General features: G+C 40.6%; 1 protein-coding gene and 1 long non-coding RNA gene across 13 annotated transcripts in view; one reads left to right on the plus strand and one right to left on the minus strand.

The window, feature by feature from the left end:
* elavl4 (ELAV like neuron-specific RNA binding protein 4) overlaps positions 1–22,678 on the plus strand; it is a 78,226-nt gene extending 55,548 nt beyond the window's left edge. For 7 of the 12 annotated variants that reach the window (XM_034583557.1, XM_034583560.1, XM_034583561.1 and 4 more), the window contains 3 exons: positions 9,241–9,475; positions 14,824–14,862; positions 17,991–22,678. In XM_034583557.1, the coding sequence (XP_034439448.1) occupies positions 9,241–9,475; positions 14,824–14,862; positions 17,991–18,318 (602 nt within the window). In that variant the 3' untranslated portion in view covers positions 18,319–22,678. The remainder of the gene's footprint in view (positions 1–9,240; positions 9,476–14,823; positions 14,863–17,990) is intronic. The other 5 variants (XM_034583551.1, XM_034583555.1, XM_034583553.1 and 2 more) reach the window with 3 other exon arrangements.
* Positions 14,955–15,491, minus strand: LOC117760486. Its single transcript, XR_004613681.1, has 2 exons — positions 15,379–15,491; positions 14,955–15,336 (listed from the first exon to the last, which is right to left on the minus strand). It is a non-coding gene; the product is annotated as an uncharacterized LOC117760486 (long non-coding RNA).
* Positions 22,679–23,563: the final 885 nt, after the last annotated feature.

Genomic DNA, 23,563 nt, shown 5'->3' on the forward strand with positions numbered 1-23,563 from the left:
GACAAGTCAGCCCGCAGATTTGTTTTTAAGAGTAAGGCAGTTGCATTGTTGCACAAAGACAACAGACAGCTCTACATTAGTGCGTTTCTTTGCAGTCATACAGTGTATAGATACTTTCACAAGCCGCTTCGCCAATGCTTTAGTGCTGTGATGTCTGTGATTTGTGATTTGACTGATAGGTCAAGAGGGCAAGCATACAATGAGCGCCCTCTGCTGAATCACGACACAAGCTCCTAGACTGTCCTTCACGGGCCAATTAATGTTCGAATTTTGTACAAAAGTAACAGCCTTGTCTACACATTGAATAGGCTGTAGAGAAGAGCGATGTACAGACAGAAATGCATAGAAACAGAAATGCGACACAAAGTTGTTGAGGAAGCCGTTCTCCACAGCCCACTGGCAGATGGGCTGATGATCCCCAGCTCCTGCTCTGCTAAACTGGGAACATGAAGCCTGTTCTCTAAACGACCTCCTCATCAGCAAGATGCACTCTGCAGTCACTCTTATGTTCATAAGGACAAAAAAGGAAATTTAGAACCATCGCTGTGAGCATCATTCAGTGGGAGGAAGCCGAGACAAAACCCACTGAAACTGCCAAATTACCCCAGAGACTCAGAGAGCGAACACAACATCGACTTGACAAGGATATCTCTCCATCTGTCCATCCCTTCCTCCGTCCCCTCACCCTCTATTGATTCCTTCTAAATGGATAAGCATATTTTGCCTCTTTATCAGTGCGAAAAGTGCGGGCTGGATTCCCGCTCCTGCCTTTCTTGCTTCTTCAAACCCTCAGGGAAGGAAGCCGAGCCGTGATCTCGTGCTCTGGCAGCTGGTTTAGGGTTGCCTCAATTTGAAAAAAAGATATCAGAGACAGCTTTGGATCGATAGTTGGCTATTCCTAGTTCTTCATCCTGGACTTGTGTGCGAGCAGAGGTCAATGCTTACCTGATCAATGACCGAAAATACAATCGATCCGCCAACTTGGCTTTCATACATGGTGACTCAGATGTGAAACCTAATTGCTGCTCAGTGTGGCTGTGAAATGGCTGATGTCACGGTTCCTTTGTGTTGAACAGAGGGTAGCGATGGGAAAGTTGTTTGTGCCATCATTCTACTCAAGACGGTGATTTTAAACACTGATGAATGGTTGTGTGTGGTCAAGCTACAGTTGTGTGGTAGGCAGACTTGTTCCTGATCAATATAGCATTCAAGGAGACATATTATGCTCATATCCGAGTACGTACTTTCATTTTTGTTATCACTTGAAAATGTTTACATGCTCACTTCCCACATACTGTCCATTGCTGCAGCTCCTCCTTTCAGCCTCTGTCTGAAACACTTGGTTTTAGCTCCTGTCTCTTTAAGAATTTTTTTGTAAACCTCTTACACACATAACTAAAAAAAACACACTAGGAAAGAAAAACTCAAATAGCATAATATTTCTCCTTGAAACAAAGGTTTATTTGAGGTCTTGCTGCCATGAGACATCAATGATTGAAGCTTTACAAACATTTTTGTCATATTTACTCTATTTATTTGTCATCTGTATATTGGAGCTTACAGATATAAAATCTCAGGCAAGACAAACAATATTATGTAAACATCACACTGGTTGAGAAGTTCATTACAGAAATTCGCAGCAATAATATGTTGCCTTAAGCACACAGAGTGCTTTTCAAAGTTGAATTGTTTTGGGGGTATTGAGTCCAGTCGTGTAATGTTCATATGCATATAACGTTTTTATTGGGACTCGGTGATCAACACAGGCACTTTGCAGTTAGTAACTCTGTTGGAGGCTATAAAATTTTGATTATGTTTACATGCAACAATAATGGCACTGCTTAATAAAACCGTCTGAAGATTACGTGCCTCATGACTTACCCTGGGTAAAAGTGAACCAAAGCTATTTTAGTCAGAACAGAAGAAAGAACGTCAGAAACCACACAGATGCCATCCCCTGTATTTCGGTATTTTTAGATGAGGGGAAAAAGAGAGAGAGTGAGAGGGACATGAAGATTGATTAAAGATGATGACAGAACGGGAGAGAGAGAGAAGAGTATTACTTTTAATTGTCTCAACATTTATGATCAAATTGAAATCAAATAAAACGAGTTCAATGTCTCCAAAAAAATAACTGAACAGTTTCATGTGGGCGTAGATATATGCATAGATGTTTGTGACATTATTCTGCAGTAGCGTTGTGTTGCTTGCACACGATATGGTGCGCACAATGCATCACCATGAATAATATAATATGTGAAATATTTTAATTTAGAGGCTGCAGAATTGTCATTCATATTCGTCCTGCTCCTATAGTTTTGAAATGAGTGTACAGATTTATTTCACCTAAAGGGAGAGCTGTTGAAGCTGCTGTATAAATGTAGCAACTGTGGTTCATAGACAATAGCAAAAATCAGGTTTATTGAGTTACTGGCAAAACAATCCAACTAAAATGTATTCTGCGTTTGGACCCCTCGACACGCAAATAGTGTTTTAAGTCACTAAAAGAGACATTTCTCCATACGCCTTCCAAAGTGTAGACTTTCAAATACTCCTGTTTCTGTGTATCCGTGTAAAAACCTAGTGTTTGGGAAACAATGACATCACAGCTTACTTAGCACAGGCCCACTGTTGCTTTGTGTGATGAGCATGCGCCAGAATCAACGCCAATGGAAGCTATATCGATGATGTAAACGTTATCGCCACCTACTGGCCTAAAATGTTTGTCATTTTTGTGTTCCCATGTGGACGGAGATATTTTGTTTGTTTTTTTAAACGTAGGGAAAAAATATAAATTCAAAAAGATCCACAGTAGTGTAGACAAGGCCTCAGTGTTAATATTGTTTTGAATATAGTTTGTTAGTATGAGGTTTGTCTTAATCTGTTGCTGCACATTTCCATCATGCATTTAATTTCCGCTTACTGGTGAAATCAAATTAAAAAACAATTTCTACGATCTGCATTCAATGCACTATCAAAGCCCATTTTCACCTTAAGTCCAACATGTCACTGTGCAGCCTCATCTGCATGGAGCTCTGGTCTCTCTCTACCTCTCCTTTCACCTCTGTGCGAACCTGCCTGCTGCGCTGGTACAAAAATACCAAAACAACATGCATTTCAAGGACAGGGAGAAACCTTTTCACAGGGCTCCACTTTTCTAATACAATATAATGACAAACAGCCACCAGACGTCTCCTTTCAGGGTTTTATGTTTTGATTTTTGTGTTCTTCTTGTATTCGGACCATTAATGTTTTCACGGTGTGCTTGTGAATTTCAACAACACAAGTTTTTTCTCAAAGGAATTACCCCTTTTCCGTACAGTTGGTACGCTCCGCTTCTCTTGACTTGAATAATGGATGTTCCCCTTCAGACTGACACCACACTGACTCCCTGTTCTCCACCTGTCCAGCGGTGGAGAACAGAACGGTCAAGGTAATACAAGCGGAGAGCTGCACCCACTAGGTGGGATGACTGCAGCGTTGACTCCAGCCATCGTTTCCCCTGTAATCTATATAGTGCACATACCGTCTCTGTGGTAGCCAACACACACACGCAGACACCGCCACGTACAGATATGCACATCGTTACGTGAGCACACACACACCAGACAGATGGTTGAAACTCTACTCTGACAGAGGCTAAAGCACAGGGCACCTCCACTCTTCAAAGTCCCTGCGTCTCTCCTCTTGCAGCTTTTTCAAACGCCATCTGTACCCAGGCACACTGATGTTACTTAAAACAAGGACATTGATTTTTTTTTTCCGCCTCTAATTAAAAGACAGCAGGAAAGAGCGTTTCTTTCTGCCTCTGCCATATTATAAATCTTTTTGGAAAGGCAAGTCTAATCATTTCACACAGTTGGCACAATGTAGCTCCAGAAATAAAAGATAAAAAGGACAAGAGATGAAACGTGAAGACATTTTTTTGCCTATGTACACTGAGTGTATGGGGCTGCTTACAAGAATACAGTGCACTGGATGAATAAACTGTGTGTGCTTGTGAAAGGGGAAAGAAAAGGGAAAAGAAGGAGTGTGCGTGCATGTGTGAGTTTAGTTCCACTGCAGCCAGGTTTCTCACCTCTCCTCTGCTCCCTCAGACGAGCAGTCACTTCGCTCTGTCAGTCAGTCAGTGTTTGGGGAAATGATAGTGGGTTTTAGAGAAAGAGCGGCTTTGTTTGGGCAGAGGCAAGCAAGAATAGCACTGTTTCCTTTCATCACCATCCTGTTACTGTCACCTCCTAACATTATCCCCTATCACCTTCTCTCCTTTTGTCCTTTCCTGCCTCGCTCCTCACTTCTCTCTCTTTCCCTTTCTCCTTTTCATTCCTGCCTTGCCCTCCCCCCCCCCAGCACTGGCTTTTCATCCCCCCCCAACCTCTACCTCCTTCCGCACCACCCCTCCCTCCCCAGATTGAGGTAGCGTGTTATTAGTAAGGCAGCCAATGTGCCTGTCGGTGTGTGTCAGAGAGAGATAAGCCCAGGTAGAGAGAGTTACATAAGCCGCTGTTGATTACTGTGGAGGTTAGGGAGAGTGAGAGAGGGAGTGAGAAGAAGAAGAGAGAGTGAGAAAGACAGATTGCTGTACCTTAGTAAGTACATTGTGCTCTAATGTCGCCTGTATGGCTGGCTGGCGGTTGATAAGTAGACCCAGGCTTCTGGGGCTAGTTGAAAGGACATAGTCATTAGGTTGGACTCCTTAAGATTGGCAGCTCACCTCATAAATTTGTTTTTGGTTGTAATGTTTAACAGGAGAAAAATCGAATAAATCCTTCTCAAGGTTTGATACGCTAGGTTTGTTACGGCAGCAGGGTTTATCAGGAAAACAGATGAACTCACGCTGAGTGGCATGTGGATTAATGATTTCATTTTAAACTGATTTGTTCAATTTCATCACCAAGTCGTTCTTTTCTTCATAATAATAATGGATAAGCAGACTGATCCTATTGACAATTGTTCACAGAGCTCCACACGAAAAACACACCATCAGCCAAACTTGCTCCTTAATTAACCTGCTTGAGTCAATCCAACATTCACCGTCCTGCTGCAAGACATGTTCACTATAGTTTTTCAATGTCTATTAATGGATGACAATAGAAATTAACCATGTTGACCATGCAAAATATCTAGTCCATAACTAATTAAATAGTAGAAAGTAAGATTTTCATTAGCTTTATGTTTTCAGTAGAAAACAATGAACTTGAGTGCAAGATGTGGAATTCAGAACATATTAAGAGACGGACTATGTGGTATAAAGACACATTGAGCTTTAGGTGTAATGTGAGGAATTATAGGGATTATGAGAATTATGAGGCTCATCACTTCCCCCTGTAGGTTCATGTAAAAGCTAAAGAATAATGAAAAGCATTGGAGGGGTGATGTATAGCCTGTATTTGAACTATATAGACCTCAATCAGGAAATGCTTACTGCCATTTCATAATGATGTAATTTGCCGGTAAATATAATAAAGTCAATATATTAAGTCATTGTCTGACTTCATAGTAGTAGAGAGTAGAGAGTAGTAATGATAATACCATTACTACCACGTTTTTCTGACTTCTTCATTATGTCACTAAATAATGTCAAATCATGGGGAATCATTTTCTGATCAAAATCTGATCTTCCTCTAAGATACCTTGGAGGAAAATGTGTTTAATCAAGTTAATCATCTGGTGATGTTCTTCCAAGTAGAATTCCAAGTTTGGTAAAAATTTCTTCATATGTAATTTTGTACACATACACACACAGAGAGAGACGGGGGTGAAAGCAATACCCTGCTTGTGCAGGAATTATTTAACGTTTTTTCACACGATTTTATAAAAAACAGAGCCAAGTGTGCAAAGCAGAAGACAAGACAAAACAGAGCAGAACAGTGTAGTAATATCAACTGATGTTGAGGAGTGCTGTTTGGGTTCATCGTATCACAAACGTTATGGCTTCAGAACAGTTAATGCACATTTCACACCACCATCACAGATTTCTCCTGCAAAGTCCCACTGATCCATGTCCTCCTCTCTAGTGACACTAAACAGAGTACAGAGAGTTTCACAGCACAACACTGAACTGTGACTGAGGGTCGACTTCACTCAGCTGTATCCGGGCCAAAGAAAATCAGTTCTCTTTTACTACCTGAACCTGTTCATGCCTCCAGTCGAGGCTTACTCCCTGTCCAAGTTTGAAATCTTCTGCAAGTGGATTACATTACTTCCCCAGACTGTGGCATTGTGAACTTGTTACAGTAACCTATAGACACAAACGGACAAGGTGGATGCAAATAGGAGAGGACTGCAGTGGCGCATGCACACACACATTCATTGTTTACCAGAATTACCGGTGATAGGGTCAATTGGCTCCTTACCTGTCTCACCTCCTTACGGTGCTATTGTATTGTCAAGGGCAAGAGTGGCTGTTTCACAGTTAAACAAAACTGCACACATAAAAAGGTTCAGTCTCTCTCACACACACATACGCACTCCATTTGCAATCAGACACGGACGATTGCAAACGGTCATGGACATCTCTACTCCTCTTTTCACACTTCATTCTCAATAGCACCTCTTCAAGTCATCACTTAAGTATGTGTGCGTGTGCGTGTGCATGTGCATGTGCATGTGCGCTTGTGTGTGTGTACGTGTGAGCTTGTGTGTGTGTGTACGTGTACGTGTGAGCTTGTGCCGTGCCTTCATCTGTATGCCAAGCATTTGTCTAGAGGCCCTCCAGCCAGAACCAGCTTAGGAGCAGCTCAAGGCCAAACAAGTGTGAGGATTAAAGACAAATACAGTCCTCTCCTCTCCTCCTCTCCTCTCCTCCGTCTCGAGGAGAAAGTGAATGAGCGATGCCCTCCTTCTCCTTAACTACTGCTGAGGTGTCCTTGAGCAAGGCTCTTGGAGTCACCGCGTGCCTTTACAGCAGACGACTGTTGTGAAATTGTGCATGTTCCAGTCGTCAAGGTGGAGCGTGACCTAGTTTTAATGCTTACTAAATTTACTTTAAATTAAGAAATACAAATGCCCATTACCAGTGACTCACTAAACTGCAGCTCCCAAACAGCCCTCCCCAAGCAGAGACTGCAGTTATACCTCACATTCATGATAAATACAGTTATAAATGAGTAAATTCGCAGGAACAGCACTGGTGGTTGTTTGCACTGGTAAGATCCCATTAGGATTGTTATTTTTCTGCTTCTGACAAGCTAATTAAAATGTACAGGTACAGAAGCTGGCACAAGAGGAAGTGAGGGAGGGAAACTGAACGTCTGTCAGGGGAGAAGGAGCAAGAAAGGATAAAAAAAAACATTAGAATCAAACAGAATAATTTAGACTTAATAGAAGTTAATGAGAGGATCCAACAGGCGTAAAAATGCTGTTGTTCAGTCCGTGCACAGCAGCGGCTGTGTGGTCAGCGTGGGAAATAAGTTAAAGCTGTGTCCAAGTTTCTTAGGTGCAATGTAAAACTGACGGATTATGTGGTTTTAGTTTTTTGATATCTTACTACACACAAAAACCTAAAAAGTTGCATAATCTTTTTTTTTGATGGCTTAGAAAAGGTCTTCAGTGTTTGAAAGGTAAAAAATTGCAGAGAAAATGGAAATAAAGCTGCTTTCAGACATGTGAAGTCCAGACATTTTCCTGAAATCTTTTCCTGAAAACGCAAATGTCCGAGTCACTTACTCCAGATGTTTTCCAGAACTTTTCCTGCCAACCCCCCCAGTCAAATGTCCAGGAAATGTGAGAGTGAGCTCATGTGAGAGTACAGCAGGAAAATGCCCTGAAATTCACAGCAAGCAAATGGGTGTGTTGATGACAACAGATGAAAAAGAGGAGTCATACACAAAGAAGATACCAGTGGTGATGTCAACTTGAAAAGACAATGAGATTCGAGAGCTATTGGTGATAAGGGCCGATGTCCAGACATTTTGTTGTGACGGGTCTGAACTAGACCATCTCCTGCTGAAGTCTGCATTTGTGAGAATTGGGCCCGGACTTTTTTTAAATCAACATACAGGAACAAAAAGAAGAAAAATATAATAAGCCTAGCCTAAAATAACTGTGTGCCAAGACTGCAGCTTTAAGGAGATATAAGACATTTCTTCATAAATCATTGGTTTCCAGAGAGTGCCTTTTTATGTTGCAACTTGGCTGTAAAGTAAATAACCTTGTGGTGCCTGAGTCCTGGAGGGAAAACGAGAACAAAAGGGGAAGTGAGATGGCCAAGGTGCTTCTCCAAACAAGAATTCAGGCAAGCGAGTGCAGGAAGTAAAAAAAAAACGATGGGAAGAGGCGACGGCATGTACAAGAATGTGGAATAACAATAAGGAGGGCTTTTTATGTGTGAGACAGAGACTGCACACAATGATGCTCAAACACAAAATTCCCCTCTTTCTCACTGCCTCTCTTTTATTCAGTCTCAGTCACACAGACATGCCTGTGTGCGCACACACTGTTATGTAAATAGTCTCTTCGGCAGAGTGCTGCTGTCACTGAGCAAGCATCCTCTGGGCCATCTAGGCAGCCTCATTAAAACAAGGCACAGCATCCGTTAATAGATAGTGCACGCGGACAAAAAATACACACACACACACACACACACACACACACACACACACACACACACACACACACACACACACACACACACACACACACACACACACACACACACACACACACACACACACACACACATATATAGATATAAAGTAAAAAATGCACACAGAGTTTTCACAGACAACAATAAAGGACCTCCGAGGAAGCACATCTCTAAATGTTCCTCTCAGGTGGCAGTCAAAAAATATCTCCAAGGTAACGGCTCAAATGTCACAGACACAATGCATGAAGAGTGTGTGTATGGCCGACTGTGACTGGAGCAAGCTTGAAGGAAAAAATGGACTGTGGATTTAAACAGACGCCCAGGTGAGGGTCAAGAAAAAAAGGGTTAAATGAATGAAAAGAAATAAGAGTCATAAAAGAACTTGATCTTTATTGCATTTGGAGTTTAATTTCAGTCTCTTTCACAGGAGATCTGTAATATATGCACACTAGAAATTTCTGTCTGAACCCGTCTAAGCTCGAGAGAAAACAAACCAGGCTAGACCCAAAACTCACACACATTTTTAACAGTGTTAGACCAGGAAAACATGAAAGAAATGGAGCCAAACATACTGAACATACTGTATGTACAGACTGTTCATGTTCCATCTAAGCCTTAAAGTAAAAGGTGGCCCGTTTGTTTGTGATCTGCTGGCCCCGCAGGCGGCTCCCGAGGTGTCGGATTCATCCGCTTTGATAAGAGGATAGAGGCTGAGGAGGCCATCAAGGGCCTGAACGGACAGAAGCCATCGGGTGCTGCCGAGCCCATCACAGTCAAGTTCGCCAACAACCCCAGCCAGAAGACCAGTCAAGCCCTGCTCTCACAACTCTACCAGTCCCCCAATCGCCGATACCCAGGGCCCCTCCACCACCAGGCTCAGAGGTTCAGGTGAGTACTGGGGCGGGACATGGTCATGAACCATGGAGGAGGTGGGACAAAGAGGAGATGGGATGGGGTGGGAGCAGTTTCCAGTCGAATAGTCAGAGGATGAAGAGTTACGCCAGAATATACTGTTTTAATGGTGCCGTTAAGATGGAGTTTCCCAACCTTTGCAGTTGATCAGTTTTAAGGCCTCATATTAATTTTGTGAACCCCTTCAAAATTCTTAAGTAGTGTGATGTGATTGACTGTTCTGTCTAGAAATTTCTAAAGAAATTCTGATGAACAGAAAGTTGTCACTGAACTGTCAATATGAAAACATTATTCGCAGCTTAGTCATGGACGAGCTATTTCGGCTGTTCCTGGTTCTAGAAGAGTAGAAATGTGAGCAGCAAATGGTGCATTTCTAAGGTTTTGATGACAAGAACTATAAGTATAAAAAATTGATCGTAACAAATACTGTTGGTTCTTTGATAAAAAGTTCCAAGCTTAGATACATAAAAGAAAACTGAGAAGTAGAATTCGACTTCTAAGGTGGATTTTGTTGAGAGACTTGTGTGCGCTGAGAGAAGATTAGGTTTATGCCGTTCAGGAAATGGATGATGCAATCTGCAGCTCAAATGAAATCACTTTCTGTTTCTTGGTACAATTTAGAACAGTTAACCTTTGGTAACGTGTTTTGTTCACAATTGCAGGAGTGAAACATTTTGAATCTGCTGCAGCTCTGAACTGCATCTCTACCTGAATCTCTTCCTCTCTCCATAGCGATGGCAGGGTAAAATAGTAATTCAAGCCATAAAAAGATGGAAAACAAACAACTTCTGGGAAATTAAGTTAAAATAATTAAAAGTGATGACTATAACAACAACCTATAATGTTGTTACATTAACCTGGACCACTATCCTCTGTTGAGTAACATTTAGAGGGAACATTTTAACCAGGAATTTAGGGAGATAAACTTACTAAACCCACCGGCTCCTCCTATTTACCAAAATCGAATCCAGAGACATTATGATGAAACTAAAAGAAACACAAGGTGCCTTAGACACAATGAGATTAACAATGAGAATTGGGTCACAGGGTAATTTCTGCCCAAAAGGTTGGGAATCTCCAGATTAATGTGTCTAAATGATAAATAATGGAAAGCAAGTCATATGTATTTGCCAGCAAACTTCCAAACAAGTATAGAGTGGTATGATTTATTGAATAACTGACATTTGAAAACTGGATGCCAAAAAAACTATTATGTTTGGTATGATTCCATGAAATTTTGCTGTTTCTAATTCTTGCGTGAATATGAGAAATTTAAGTCTTACGGGTAAAATTTACTGATATGAGTCATCAGGTCTTAAACTCGAAGGCAATTAGTCTTGGTTAACATGACAATAAATGCATTTTGATGAAGGAAACCCGTCTGTTCTAAACAACCTTCTAATTTGGAAAATGTTTGCACCAAATGTAATTTGCAGTTTTCGAACAGGGGATGTTAACGCCTACACTTCGCGAGCATGAGTCACAGCAGCGTCTATGTGTCAGCAATAACGCTACTTTTCTCCTGTGAACATTCACATTCGACTAATTCGTTCCCTTTTTAAAGCAGCAGGTGTGAGCTCTGCACCTGGTGCAGGTGTCAGTAAATCAGGCGATGTGAGCCCCGTGTGGGTCCACGCAGATCAGAGAGGAACTGTTCATAAGAGACTGTGGGGTTCTGTCATTCACAAATATGTATTCACCCTCATTTCATCATGTTGTCATGTTGTCATGGTGCCGATAATGTCCCAGAATACCCCCCTCACCCCGTGAGGCCTGGGCAAAAATATGAGCTTGGAAATCCATTTTGTAAAACAAAAACAATCCACTTTATTTAATATGTAGTATTTTTCATTTTGACTTTAAAGCCTGGATCCTGCCAAATATAATCATATTGATACAATGAACCATAATGTCGCAGTATAGTGTTGTAGTTTGACACATTGTCATTCTAAATTCACATTCAGATGTAATTTACTGTATTAAATACTGAATAGGTCCCTGGAAGATTTAGGCTTATGTCATTAATCCGACAAAGGTCAAATTAAAAGAAATGACGATTTTAATTGATCTTAATTGTATTGAGTGATTATGAAACATGAAAGACGTTTTTTGCCCAGGTCAGTTATCTCTACACCAATCCATCACTTAACTTTATATATACAGTATCTGTATATATGACATCCTACCTGTTCATTTCCTGTCACTCCCTTATGACACAAACAGCCCTTTGTTTAGTTCAAATGTTTTATAAAACTAGAGATTTTCAGGGCTTATTTCTCGGGGTCATGTCAGGTTTCCCCTCTACAAGAAAAAACCAAGACGTGCAATATTACGCTCCATCCTCCAACCCAGCGAGAATGTTTAAGAATTGAAAGCAGAGTGTGTGCTTATACAATTTCCTCTCTCTTTCAATAACAGTAAGCCAGTCGTGCTGTTTACTCTCCATCAAAGTCAGAGCTTGGAAGGTATTTTTCTTCTGGAGCAGCTTCCCTGGTGTGACACCTGAGCGATGTACCGTGGCTGTGTGTCTGTGATACGCCAAGCCAATTTACAGGCTCCGCGGGAGAGCTGTCGCTTCTCATCACAACCCACAACCACAGGACACTACCTCACTGTGTCCCTTTTGCTCCTGCTCTCTGCTCCCAAGTCCTCCACTGAAACCGCAACACTTTAGAAGTTAGACACGTGTTCGATATGCACAGGCCGCCTTTTTTTCTCGATCTTCTAAGGACAACCGTGAAAAAGGGCATTTTTTAAGTCTTATAGCAAAGTATTCTGTTAAACCCATTCCACTGTGAACACCTTGATGAGACAAGTTAAAGCTAAAATGTTGTTTATCTATAGTGATCAACTTTAAATGCCAGCTAATACTTCCTTCTCATTCTTAAGGGCAGATATGTACATATGTAAAGCCTAAATTAAAAAAGAGATGAGGATGTATACAGAACAATCCAACTACAGTTGTCATTACATCAATCCTCCTCGAGTGAATCACACATGCACGCTCTAACGCAAGTAAGTGTATAAAATGCTTTTATGGTCCGTATCCAAGATGGCAAACATAATCGAGTGAAGCCCAATACACCGAGCCCTAGATCCTCGCTCATTTCCGATCCTCCGTCGTTAACTAATGGTTCTAATTAGCAAATTAGCCTTATTATATCCAGGGCAGGAGCCAATTTTAATTAAACCGATTTTTGTTTTGACAAAGAAAAGACAAAAAAACGCCCATTCCTCCATTAACATGCATTCAGAGGGAAGCACAAAAGCCCCATTGTTTATATTGAGCTCGGAGAGGCAGTGTGAAAAGCTGGCAGAGTGTTTGCGTGGCGAGCTGGAATCAGTGTGCATCCGTACATGTGTGAGAAAGAAAAGGGACGGAGAGAGAGAGAGGGAGACAGTGTGTTAGCAGCAGGTTGTTTTGTTGTGGCCCAACGGCCCGGCAGCCAGCAGATGTCTTAGTGCTTCTGGGCCTGGAGCGACTCTCCTCTGAGCCTCCTCTCCAATTGACTCATTTACCCACAAAGCAGTCTGCTTGTTCCCTTCGACATAATGGGCTAATTACTGCTTTAATGATTCTATATATCCGTTCCTCCGCTTTTTTATGTTGTCTTAGGTGCTTTTGTACGTGTGCACTTCTTTGCTTTTGTTGAGAAAGACGAGCGCTACAATGCAGATGCACTTTTGAACCCAGATAAAAATAGTAGACCTACAATGTATTAAAAAAGTTTACTTTACATGTAAAAAATCCTCAGAGAGATCAACTCTGCTGACTTTAATGTGGGGATTTCAGTGTTAGAATTATTAGAATATGACTCACAATATGACTGATAAACCAAAACCTGATACTCTATACCTTATGTTCTGTAAGATTTCTAATTTATAAAGGTGCTTATCATCATTTACCTGGAATCCTACTGTTAAATTGTCACTGATCTTCAGACTGCTGATCTGTTATCTCTTCCATGTAATGTTAATTAAATTTAAAACGATAACTATAATAATTATTACAGTCATTACTCGGAAAGTTGTTTTTTTTACAAGCTGACTAAAACCTACTTGCTGCCTTAATTGCAATCAAATGATGAACTTCAATACTCACTTAAAAGGTTTTGGTAAATACTATGAAGCCATCTTGTTGCAGGAAAGCAAAGGCTGGTTGACTGGAAGAGACAGGGAGAAACAAACCTGACAGTCGAGTCAAAGTCAGAGAGTTTATGGTGTTTTCAAGAGGAACCAAGCGTCAGCAGCCAGCTGTTAGTCAATAAGCCGTGGCCCCTGTCCATTAGGCCAGAGGAGTTAATAAGACATGAGACAGGCCAGACCCAAGTGAGGAATGAAGGTCATTGAGTCACCAAGCAGACTGCGTCCATCCAAATGGGCCAACATTTCGTACGGCCCACAGGTTTCTGCAGCCTGGCTTACAAACACACACACACACACACTCTAGTTATCCTCAGCTGACAGCGATGCCTGTAGCTCACAAGCTGAAGTTATTATGACACCAGAACATTTCCCAAAAACTAACCGTTCGAGGACATCGTTTTAACCATTTCACCTAAACTGCTAACACTCAACAGATTGACCCCAACCAGACAGACGTTCACAATTTCATGGCTAGTTTAATGTTCACTTGTGACTTTTTGGTTGTTGCCGGTCTACGTCATAGTGAACATACTCAATCGTCATCACCTCTCTCGCTCACCATCATTCAAATGCCAAACCATTACACTGACAGAACTCTGGATCATTTCCTGTCATCTCTGGTGTTCTCTCAATTGAGTTAACACAATCTAAGACCAAAGTTTATGATTCATCTTTGATTAAGCCATCAAATGTGGTGGCGAAAAATTGTATGGATACCCACATGCAATTTCATAGCGTAGCACTGTGGCTAGCCTAGTATCCTGGTATTGCCGAGTGCCATGCTACAATCCAGCCCTGCCACCATTAGTGCTCTGCATGTGACTGTAATATTGAACTGTGACCAGTCCACTGCCGCAGTCTTGTAAAACAATTACACCATTCCACCTACAGTAATGACCGTAGCACTCTGCTCTTGCATTAGCTAGTGCAGGGCTACACTGAAACCTGTGAAATAGCGCAGCAGCCGACTGGGCAAGTGCCGATGGTACTGTAGATTAATTAACTAATGATAGCATCTCCTGGTGGGGCTCCTCAGTGTAATGGGCCAACTGTAGATGGGTTTGTTTGTTCTTGAGTGAGGAGGACCATGCAGTTCCTAGAGGGACTTAACATTAGTTCCATTGAGTGAGTCGACCATCTGCCCACCATTAACCCCAGAACCCTCCTTCTCTTTACAGGCTGGACAATTTGCTTAATATGGCCTATGGCGTAAAGAGGTAATTAAAAACTTCACCCAATGCCAGATGTCCATGTTGACTCAATCCTTTTTTTCTTCTTTCTCTTTTTTTAGTTTATGTTTTTCGTTGTATTTTTTGCAGTCACTTTGCGTTTAACAATCCGTTAAAGGTCAGCTGCATTTTTGGTTATTTGATTTGTTTGTTTTTTTTCCTCGTCAGCTTGAGTTGGTTTTAAAACCCCACCAACAGTGTGAAAAAAGCAGAAAACAACCAGTCTTTGTTTTCAGTGGTGATGAATTTGCTTTGTTTTGATTATGACAAGTGCTGGTGTTTTTTCCGTGTACTGAATGGATTTTGTTCTCTGGTGTACTACTCCTGATTTCTAGGTGTGTTGTTTTCTACTGGATTCAGGTTCTCCTGCCTTGTCACTCCACAGTTACAGTCTCTCCTTCAAAGCAACATTTTAAATGTGTCACATTCATTTTGTGCATTATTCCTTACAATGTCATAAGACTAAGACCTTTGTACATCCACTATCAGCTATGTGTGATAGACCTACATTTGTAAAGTGGAAGTCAGAACAAAAATACATATTGCCCTAATTGTGTGGCAGCACGAGCTGAGATTAGCTTTGACTTGGACTTTGGATGAGGCTGGATGAACCTGGATCCCTGCTGGAAACAGGAAATGCTGTTTCACTGCAGACAGCTCCAGCTTTGGCACTGCTCTGCTCGAACTCCTTCCTATCGCCTTCATGTTTCATTTTGCTTTTCTTGCTAACATAGGTGTTACATAACCCAGAGCAGCAGTCACTGTGGTGATAGATGTTTCATGCGTTGACAGTGGCATCCTGCATGTTGCGTGCACAAGGGACACCATCTCAAGTTAGCTTAGCTCCTCAAACACAGAGTTTTAGCTGATGAGAAATGTTCTCTTAGCCTGTAAGTTTTTGAAACACAGGACTTCAGAATCTAGGTAGAGCTAAAAGCGATGTATTGTTAACAATTACAGGTCTTTTGTGACATAATTTTGTGATAGTGAAAATGTCTGATTCATCAGACCTGATTGTATCATTGAGTTAGAAGTGCTTTTCAGTGAACAGAAAGAGAAGACGGGTGTTAAGAGCTGGAAGTGGTTGAATTTAGAAAGGACAGTATACATGTCTGGTCAGCTACACTGTTGCTATGCAACCCCTGGCCTCTAACATTGGTTAGTGTTTGGTCCCACTCTGATGGGTAGGCTCACATAGTCTACACACACTCACTCACACAAACACAGGCACATACATACAGGGGCACTCATCTCCTCACCCTCACAGTGGCAGTGTTAGCTAACCTCCAAACCTCCAAACCCTCACACACTCATAAGCCTCCTCTCATACCCCTGTTTGCATACATATCAAGGCCAGTAGAGGCCTGAACAGCCCAGCGTGTCAGACGAGGCCTCAACTAGACGAGGTCTGTTAAGATTCCACCTGCTTGATGCTAGAGAAAATATTTAAATCTTCTAAAGACATCGAAGCCACATAGATATGTGGGAAAAATATAAAACTCTTCAATCTCAGTCATATGCATCCATCAGCCATGACTTTAAGACAAGTTACTATTTGTTATTACTAATATTGTAAAGACTAGTTCTAGATCGCTGTCTGCCTGTGGTCTGTTCAGTGATATGACCTATCACTTATTTAGCAGTTTCAATTATTTTCCATGTCTTCATGGACTAAGTACCTCAATAAGCCCCAACATCAAAAGAAGTTGTTTTTAACTTTGTGGCTAATTGGTTCAATCATACCGATGAATGTAAACAACCATAATCTATTTCTCTTGTACTCCTGAGGTACTTATGATCAAAAAAGTCCTTTAAAGTAATTGAGATGACCACCCTGGGAGTTTGTGTTAGTGTCCACAGCAACAACAAAAGCCAGAAGCAGACTCTGCATGACCAAAGTCATGCAGGAAGGTCGTAGTGATTGCCGTACATTGCTGTTAATACTTGCTGGAGAGAAAGAGGGGTGTGGGCTCCCAAAAGCAAGCTGTGCAATCGATCAGTGCCATGAGCCATGAGCTCTGGAATAGACCAGAACAGAAGACCCTGCAGACTGCGGGAAGAGTGGGAGGAATACACTTTGTACCTTAATGCCACTGGGCTGTAAAGTGCTTACATTTTCCCCTTTAGTTGGCTCCATCTTACCTCCCCCCTTTTTTCTCAAGAAAGCTGCCTTTTTCAAGGAATCTGCAGCAAAGCGGAAATCTCAATTAAAGCACACCTAATAATGCCTGTCGCCATTTCTCGGAGGGAGGTGGCATAAGAAATGAACCTTTTTATCTCATTTACCTTTTATTTTAAACGGGGGGGAATTTTTTTCTACTTTCCCTTTCCCTTTCCTTTAAGCGGAAAGGCAATTAAGTGAAGTCAACTGAGGATTCAAATCTCTTGCATCACAAGAAAAGGGGAGACGATTATGAGGCGAAAGAGAACAGATTTCGCAGGCTGGTGCATGATCTTTGATGAATTTCTAGCAGTGGTTTAATTGAACAACTTCCTGCAATTTAGCTCCTGAAGGAGCCACTCAAGGACAAAAAGACAGAACCTTCATCTGCATCTCCTTCAGCAGAGATATAGTTACGCTACAGATACGCTGTGCTGTCGTCACCCTTTCAGGATTTAGGAGCTCAGGAAGATTTAAGTGGTACAGCAGAGACTCACATACAAAGCCATGCATTTAGACATGAACATCCATGCACATACATTACAAACCCATGCATTTAGACATGAACAAACATGCACATACAATACAAACCCCTTGTGTATGCATCCTTATTTCTGTGTTATATTGTCTTGGAGATTAGTGACTTTCTGATTGCAAATATAGCTGATGAAGCCCTCAAAGCGTGTTATTTTCTATGGTTGTAGACAGTAGTGTTTTATGCAGGTGATGGTAAGCTGGTGATGGTAAGCTTGTATATGTGGAAGGAGAATTCTGTTTTAAATTGTAAATATTTGTGAGGTAAAAGCAAGATGTAGAGGTTTCTTTCAGTAGAGGCCATTTCATGTGCAGTAGACATAAACACTGAGTTGCCTTAACCTGTTCAATTAAAATGTGCCTTCTTCTCCCTTTTCTTTCTGCTCTCCCTCCAATTCCCCTACTCTGCCTCTTCTCTTAGGTTCTCTCCCATCACCATTGACAGCATGACCAGCCTGGTGGGCATGAACATCCCCGGGCACACCGGCACCGGTTGGTGCATCTTTGTGTACAACCTGTCCCCGGATTCTGACGAGAGCGTGCTCTGGCAGCTGTTTGGGCCGTTTGGCGCCGTCAACAACGTCAAGGTGATCCGTGACTTCAACACCAACAAGTGCAAAGGCTTTGGCTTTGTCACCATGACGAATTACGACGAGGCGGCCATGGCCATCGCCAGTCTCAACGGCTACAGGTTGGGCGACCGTGTCTTGCAAGTCTCCTTCAAGACTAACAAGACACACAAGTCCTGAACTTTGACACGTAGAAGCAGTTGCCCCGCGACTCTGTCTGCTCCAAAATTGCCCCCCAACCTCCCCCCTCACCTCCCCCCTTCCCTAAGCCCCTTCAGTCACGACCACTACCACCCTACAACAGCCATCCAACACAGCAAACTCAAACTCCAACCGGAACACAAAGCAACCAACAAACCATCAAACAAATTGAACTAGAAATGGCTTATATTATAACTTTGGACCTATAAGCCAATGTTGCCTAAGTATTACAAAAATGAAATGATGAAAATGTTCATACGTTCTTGGAAGCTCCTGTGATAATGCAGGCTTCTCTTTGTTGTATATTCTTTCTGTTTGTTGTGGTTGTTAAATGATTTTTCTCTTCTGTGTAAACAGTAGCAAATCCCTGTATCCCCTTATTTCAGAGAAGAGAATGTCCTTTTTAGATTGAAAACCTTTTCTCTGTCTTGATTCAGGATTTGTTTTCTTTTTGTAAATCCGGATCCACTGTCGTTAGTATTATATACCTCCCTGTCAGTGAAAGGGAGGGGGCTCTTTTTTAAATTGGTGAACCATTCATTCATTTTTAGTGTGTATTAAAAACTTCCCCTTATCGATTCTAGATGGGACTCCACAGTCCCAGTAACTCTTATGTGGAAAAAAAAAGAATTTCTAACATTGTTTTTGTTTTGTATCGCAAACAAAACATAATGTCTTTCCTCACGGGGGTTCAGGTAGATTGGGTGAGGGAGGGGATGGGTTAGCTTTCCTGATGACACGTTCAGTAATTTAAGAAAAAAAAATAACACTGTTGCCAAAGAGAAGATCTCTTTGCTTGAAAAAATGCGTTTAGAAAAAGATAAAAATAAAGAGAAAGAAGATCTATTTTTATAAATGATAATTAAAAGAATAATTATTGAAGAATTTTTACAAGAATCTGGATTTGAAAAAAGAGAAAAATATTTTGACTGGCTAACTAGGGGGGGCCGGGGCGGGAGGGAGGGGGCACCACCTTGTCTTGTCGTTCTGCCGTGGTACTTTATAGGATCAGAGGTCGTTTGTTTTTTGGGGAATTCAAGTCGGCTGCGATTTTGTAGATGGAAGGTTTTGTGAAAAGGGATGCAAACTGAGGCAGGTGATTTTGGTAATTTTTCACATATGTGCTAGTGCGTAATTATTCAACAGCGATACCCAAAAGGGAAGGGAGAGGGGTCTTTCCGAGGCCTAACCATCCTTTTAGTCCAGAGCCCAAAGCAAGAAGACCCTTAGTCCACTTGTTTTCCTGTTTCCTGTTTTCCTGTTTGTCATCAGTCAATATGGGATATCAGTAAATAGATATATACACATCTATCCATTTAGAGAGCATACTATACATTATCTATATCATTTTCTTCGCTCTGCGTTGGTGAACTTACATTTGAAAAGAACTTCCTTTTAGCGATCAACAGTAGGTGCTATACTACATTATTCACATATCTTAAATATCCAAGTTTGTTGTTCTATGTGTTGTTTAAAGAAAAAAAAATACTTAGATGTTGGCATTGAATTGAGCTGCTGTTCTTTGTTTAATATTTGTTTATTGTTGGCCCACGAAAATCTGGTGAGACTATTTCTTTGCTGAATAACCAGATCAACGACTTAGGGCCTTGTAAGAATCACTGAACAAAATTTTATTTTGTAATTTTTTTGTTTTTGTTTGGCTTGCTGACTTTTAGGTTTTTTGCTGAGCGTGAAACGTTTGTCAAACTTAATGATGATTAGCTAGTTCTGTTAGTCTAGATATTTGTTTCCTTAAAAAGGATCTATGACAACTGTGTCTTTATTTGCTGTGTACAAATAGATGATATATATATAAATATATATAGTCTACATTTGTTTTATAATATCTACTGTACTATCTGAGTTGTCACTGTTCTTTTGTTTGAGCTTGTCTTTTTCATATGAACAACTTATTATGAAGTGGTGGTTCAGTTACTTAGAAAAACTTGTGAGGAAAATGTTCAATTGTTGTCATGTTGCTTGTGGAGAAAAAAAAAAGATTTGGATTAACTTTCAGTTAACTACCGCGGCAAAAGTATCCGAACAAAAACTTAAGAGTATAACTGTTTATTTAGCAGTTTGTTTACTTTTTACAAACTATTTATTTTTCTATTTATTTGTATTTATATATTTATTTATTGATTAATTTATCTGTGTATTTATGTATTTATTTGTTTCATTGTCTGTGTATTTGCGTGATTCTGGTACAGGGAGGGGGGCGTTTCTGAGCAAAAGGGAACAAAGCGACTAGTGGAGAGGCTCTTCCAGTAGTCCACTGCACTGAGAGAACTTTTAGTACGTTTGTGCTTTGTACCAATATATCAAAATTACAATATAAAAAAATCTAAAAGTCAAGAAAACTGAAAAAAATGTCTGGAGGGTTGGGGGGACGCTCTTCCCTTATTACTAGAAACAGTTACTCGCTATGCATAACCTAGTTAATAGTTAAATTTGCTATTGCTTTTTTCTTGTCTTGTTAAAATGAAATCTTTAGATCTTTTTCAATAAAGTTTAGTCTTAATAGAATGTTATAAACAGTCGTTCTGGTTCAATATAACCTGTGATAAGTTTGTGTAGTTCTAAAAAGCCACTCCGTCCACACCCTCCCTCCACTTACTACCGCTTTGTGATGAAACCTTATGCAAAAATGTGGGTCTGAAAGCATAGTTTTCAGTTTTCAGTAAACATTTTATATGTAACATTCAACTCTTGGAGGATTGGGCAGAGACATTTTAAAAAGGAGCAAATGCCCATTGTTGTTTGAGGGTCATTCATTGCACTGGACTAAATCGGTCAAAACCACTTAAGAGTCAAAACTTATTTTTAAAACTATTCATCATGTTTTCAAATGACATACCAACAAATCTTTAAAAATGAGAAATTGTTACAATTGCACACCAACTGTTATTTACGGCAGTTGTTGTACTTATAAGAAGTACTCTGGAGGTATGAAAAGGGATTGTACCAATTCTATATTTTATATACTCTAATATGATATATATTATATATTTTGAATGGTGAAAGGTAAGGGAATGGTTCCAGAAGCATAAATATAAGGAATTGGATTTTTTTTTGTTTGTTGTTAGGACTTGAAAACATGAAGGAGGTGTGTGGAGAGCATTTTAAACACTCAGACGCATGCTCGCATAGTACATCCTTCTCTCTCACACCTCAGTCATCTGACAGGCCGGGTCATCGGACATCATCGACATAATCCAATCATCATTTGTACCATCCAATCACATAGTGTTCCAACGTCATAACGGCAACAAACCAACCCACCAGACCCCTTCATGCTCCCCGCCGCCGCCGGGAGCTTGAATTATGCAACGACCCCAGTAGAATGTTGTTCTGATGTGTGAACTAATTTCCTACACTGTATGACTTTTGAACTCTTACGATGCGTGCCTGTGTTCCACCTAGACCCTGTGTGCACATGTGTTTGTGTGTGTGCGCGTGCATGTTTTGTGTGCATGTCCCTTTCTGTAATTGAGTGTGCGTGTCGTGCATCTGTCCTTATATGTTTGTTAAGCGTGGAGTACATCCAGATGTATGTACAGTATATACCTATGTTCAGTGTTTGTTATTATGTGAGTGAATGTGTGTGTTTGAGACTGTGCATTTGGGTCTGTTTAGTGCACATATATACAAACGTATGCGTGTGTCTCCCCGAGTGCATGTGCGTGTGTGTGTGTGTGTGTGTGACGAAGACAGCGAGCACGTGCAGGTGTTGAAAATGTGTGTGTGTGTATGTGTGTGTGCGCGAATGTGTGTGCATGTCAGGGTGTTTCAAACATGGGGCTGTGTCACCTCGCTCTATGCCCAACCCCTATGGCTCCCACCATCCCCTGTAGCGCCTTATAGTGGCAGCCTGCCAGTAGGAACAATGCAGCCAGTAGTGGAGGAGGGAAGGTGAACAGAGGAACTAGGCTCTTCTTGTCAGTTTTCATTTTCCTCCTGAGACGTGTTTGTTTACTATCTGAAAAATCTATAAACAAAATCTTTAAAGACAAAAAAGACGAAAAAATGTTCATAGGGCCCCATGACCGCGGCTCTCTCTACTCTCTCCTGCTTATGTTATTACTTAACAATTATCAATGATTATTATGATTAATATTATGATTATTATTATTATGATTAATATTCTTATTCTTATTATTAATCCAATTACTGCGATGAATGACTTCATGTTATCCTTGCTAGTTTAGGTCATTTCTGAAACTGGAAACAAAATAAAAATCTTGCTGTAAATGTTTGTTTTTTCTTTTTCATAAAACTGTTGTGTTTGAATTATTTGTACTTTTGAATGTTGGGACAATAAAATGAGGTGTTAAGAGCTTGGATGTTTCTTGTCGTGATGGATGGGACATGAAAAAATATTTCACTCTTCACACACTGCACACAATAATGAACATGTTTCTGATAAGACTGAGAAGTTGTTTGCTTCTCTTTATCTACCTCTCTTTTGTAATGCTGTCAAAACATAAACATGAACGTTCTGACAACTGAAAAGCACTGAGGGTTTCAGTGATAGTATAAAATAAGGACTGATGACAGATGAAACAGGTGCAACAGAAAACTGCTGGGAAAATGCACAAAGACAGGAGGTAAAATCACAACAGACACAAGCAGTTTCAAAACTCAGACACAACAGTAGACTACATGGATAATACAACTACTGACCTTAACCTGAATAGGATATCACTATGATTATGGTGTTTACATGAGTCCCTAACAGAATATTCCAGTGTTTCCCACATAATTTATTAAATCGATGGCGGTGGGGGGGGGGGGGTGCATATGCACAATCAAGGGACAGGTACACAGACTAAAGATTGAAAGATAAGTTCTTGTGTAAGAGAGAACTGCATCGTAATATATACAATATAAAACAAAATACCAAGTTAAGATCCCTCATGTTATTTTACTTAAAAGAGTTTTAAAATATGTTTTGTTTATTATGAAACGGTGGTGGGACAAAATAGAATATGGTGGCTTGCAACAGTCAACATAATTAAATGAAAACACTGCATTCCATTCATATTCCCCTTTCAATGTTACAGAACTTAGTATAATAAGACTCATTGATGCCGTATGTCGCAAAATACTTTTAAAACTCTGATAAGATGTTTTAATGCGATTAGAACATTGTATTTCTAGAATGACTAAGATAGCAATACTACAAGTTTTACTGTTCTTTTTCTAATTCTGTGTATGACTTTAT

The sequence above is a fragment of the Hippoglossus hippoglossus genome, chromosome 4 (assembly GCF_009819705.1).
Source record: "Hippoglossus hippoglossus isolate fHipHip1 chromosome 4, fHipHip1.pri, whole genome shotgun sequence".
NCBI classification, from domain to species: Eukaryota; Metazoa; Chordata; class Actinopteri; order Pleuronectiformes; family Pleuronectidae; genus Hippoglossus; species Hippoglossus hippoglossus.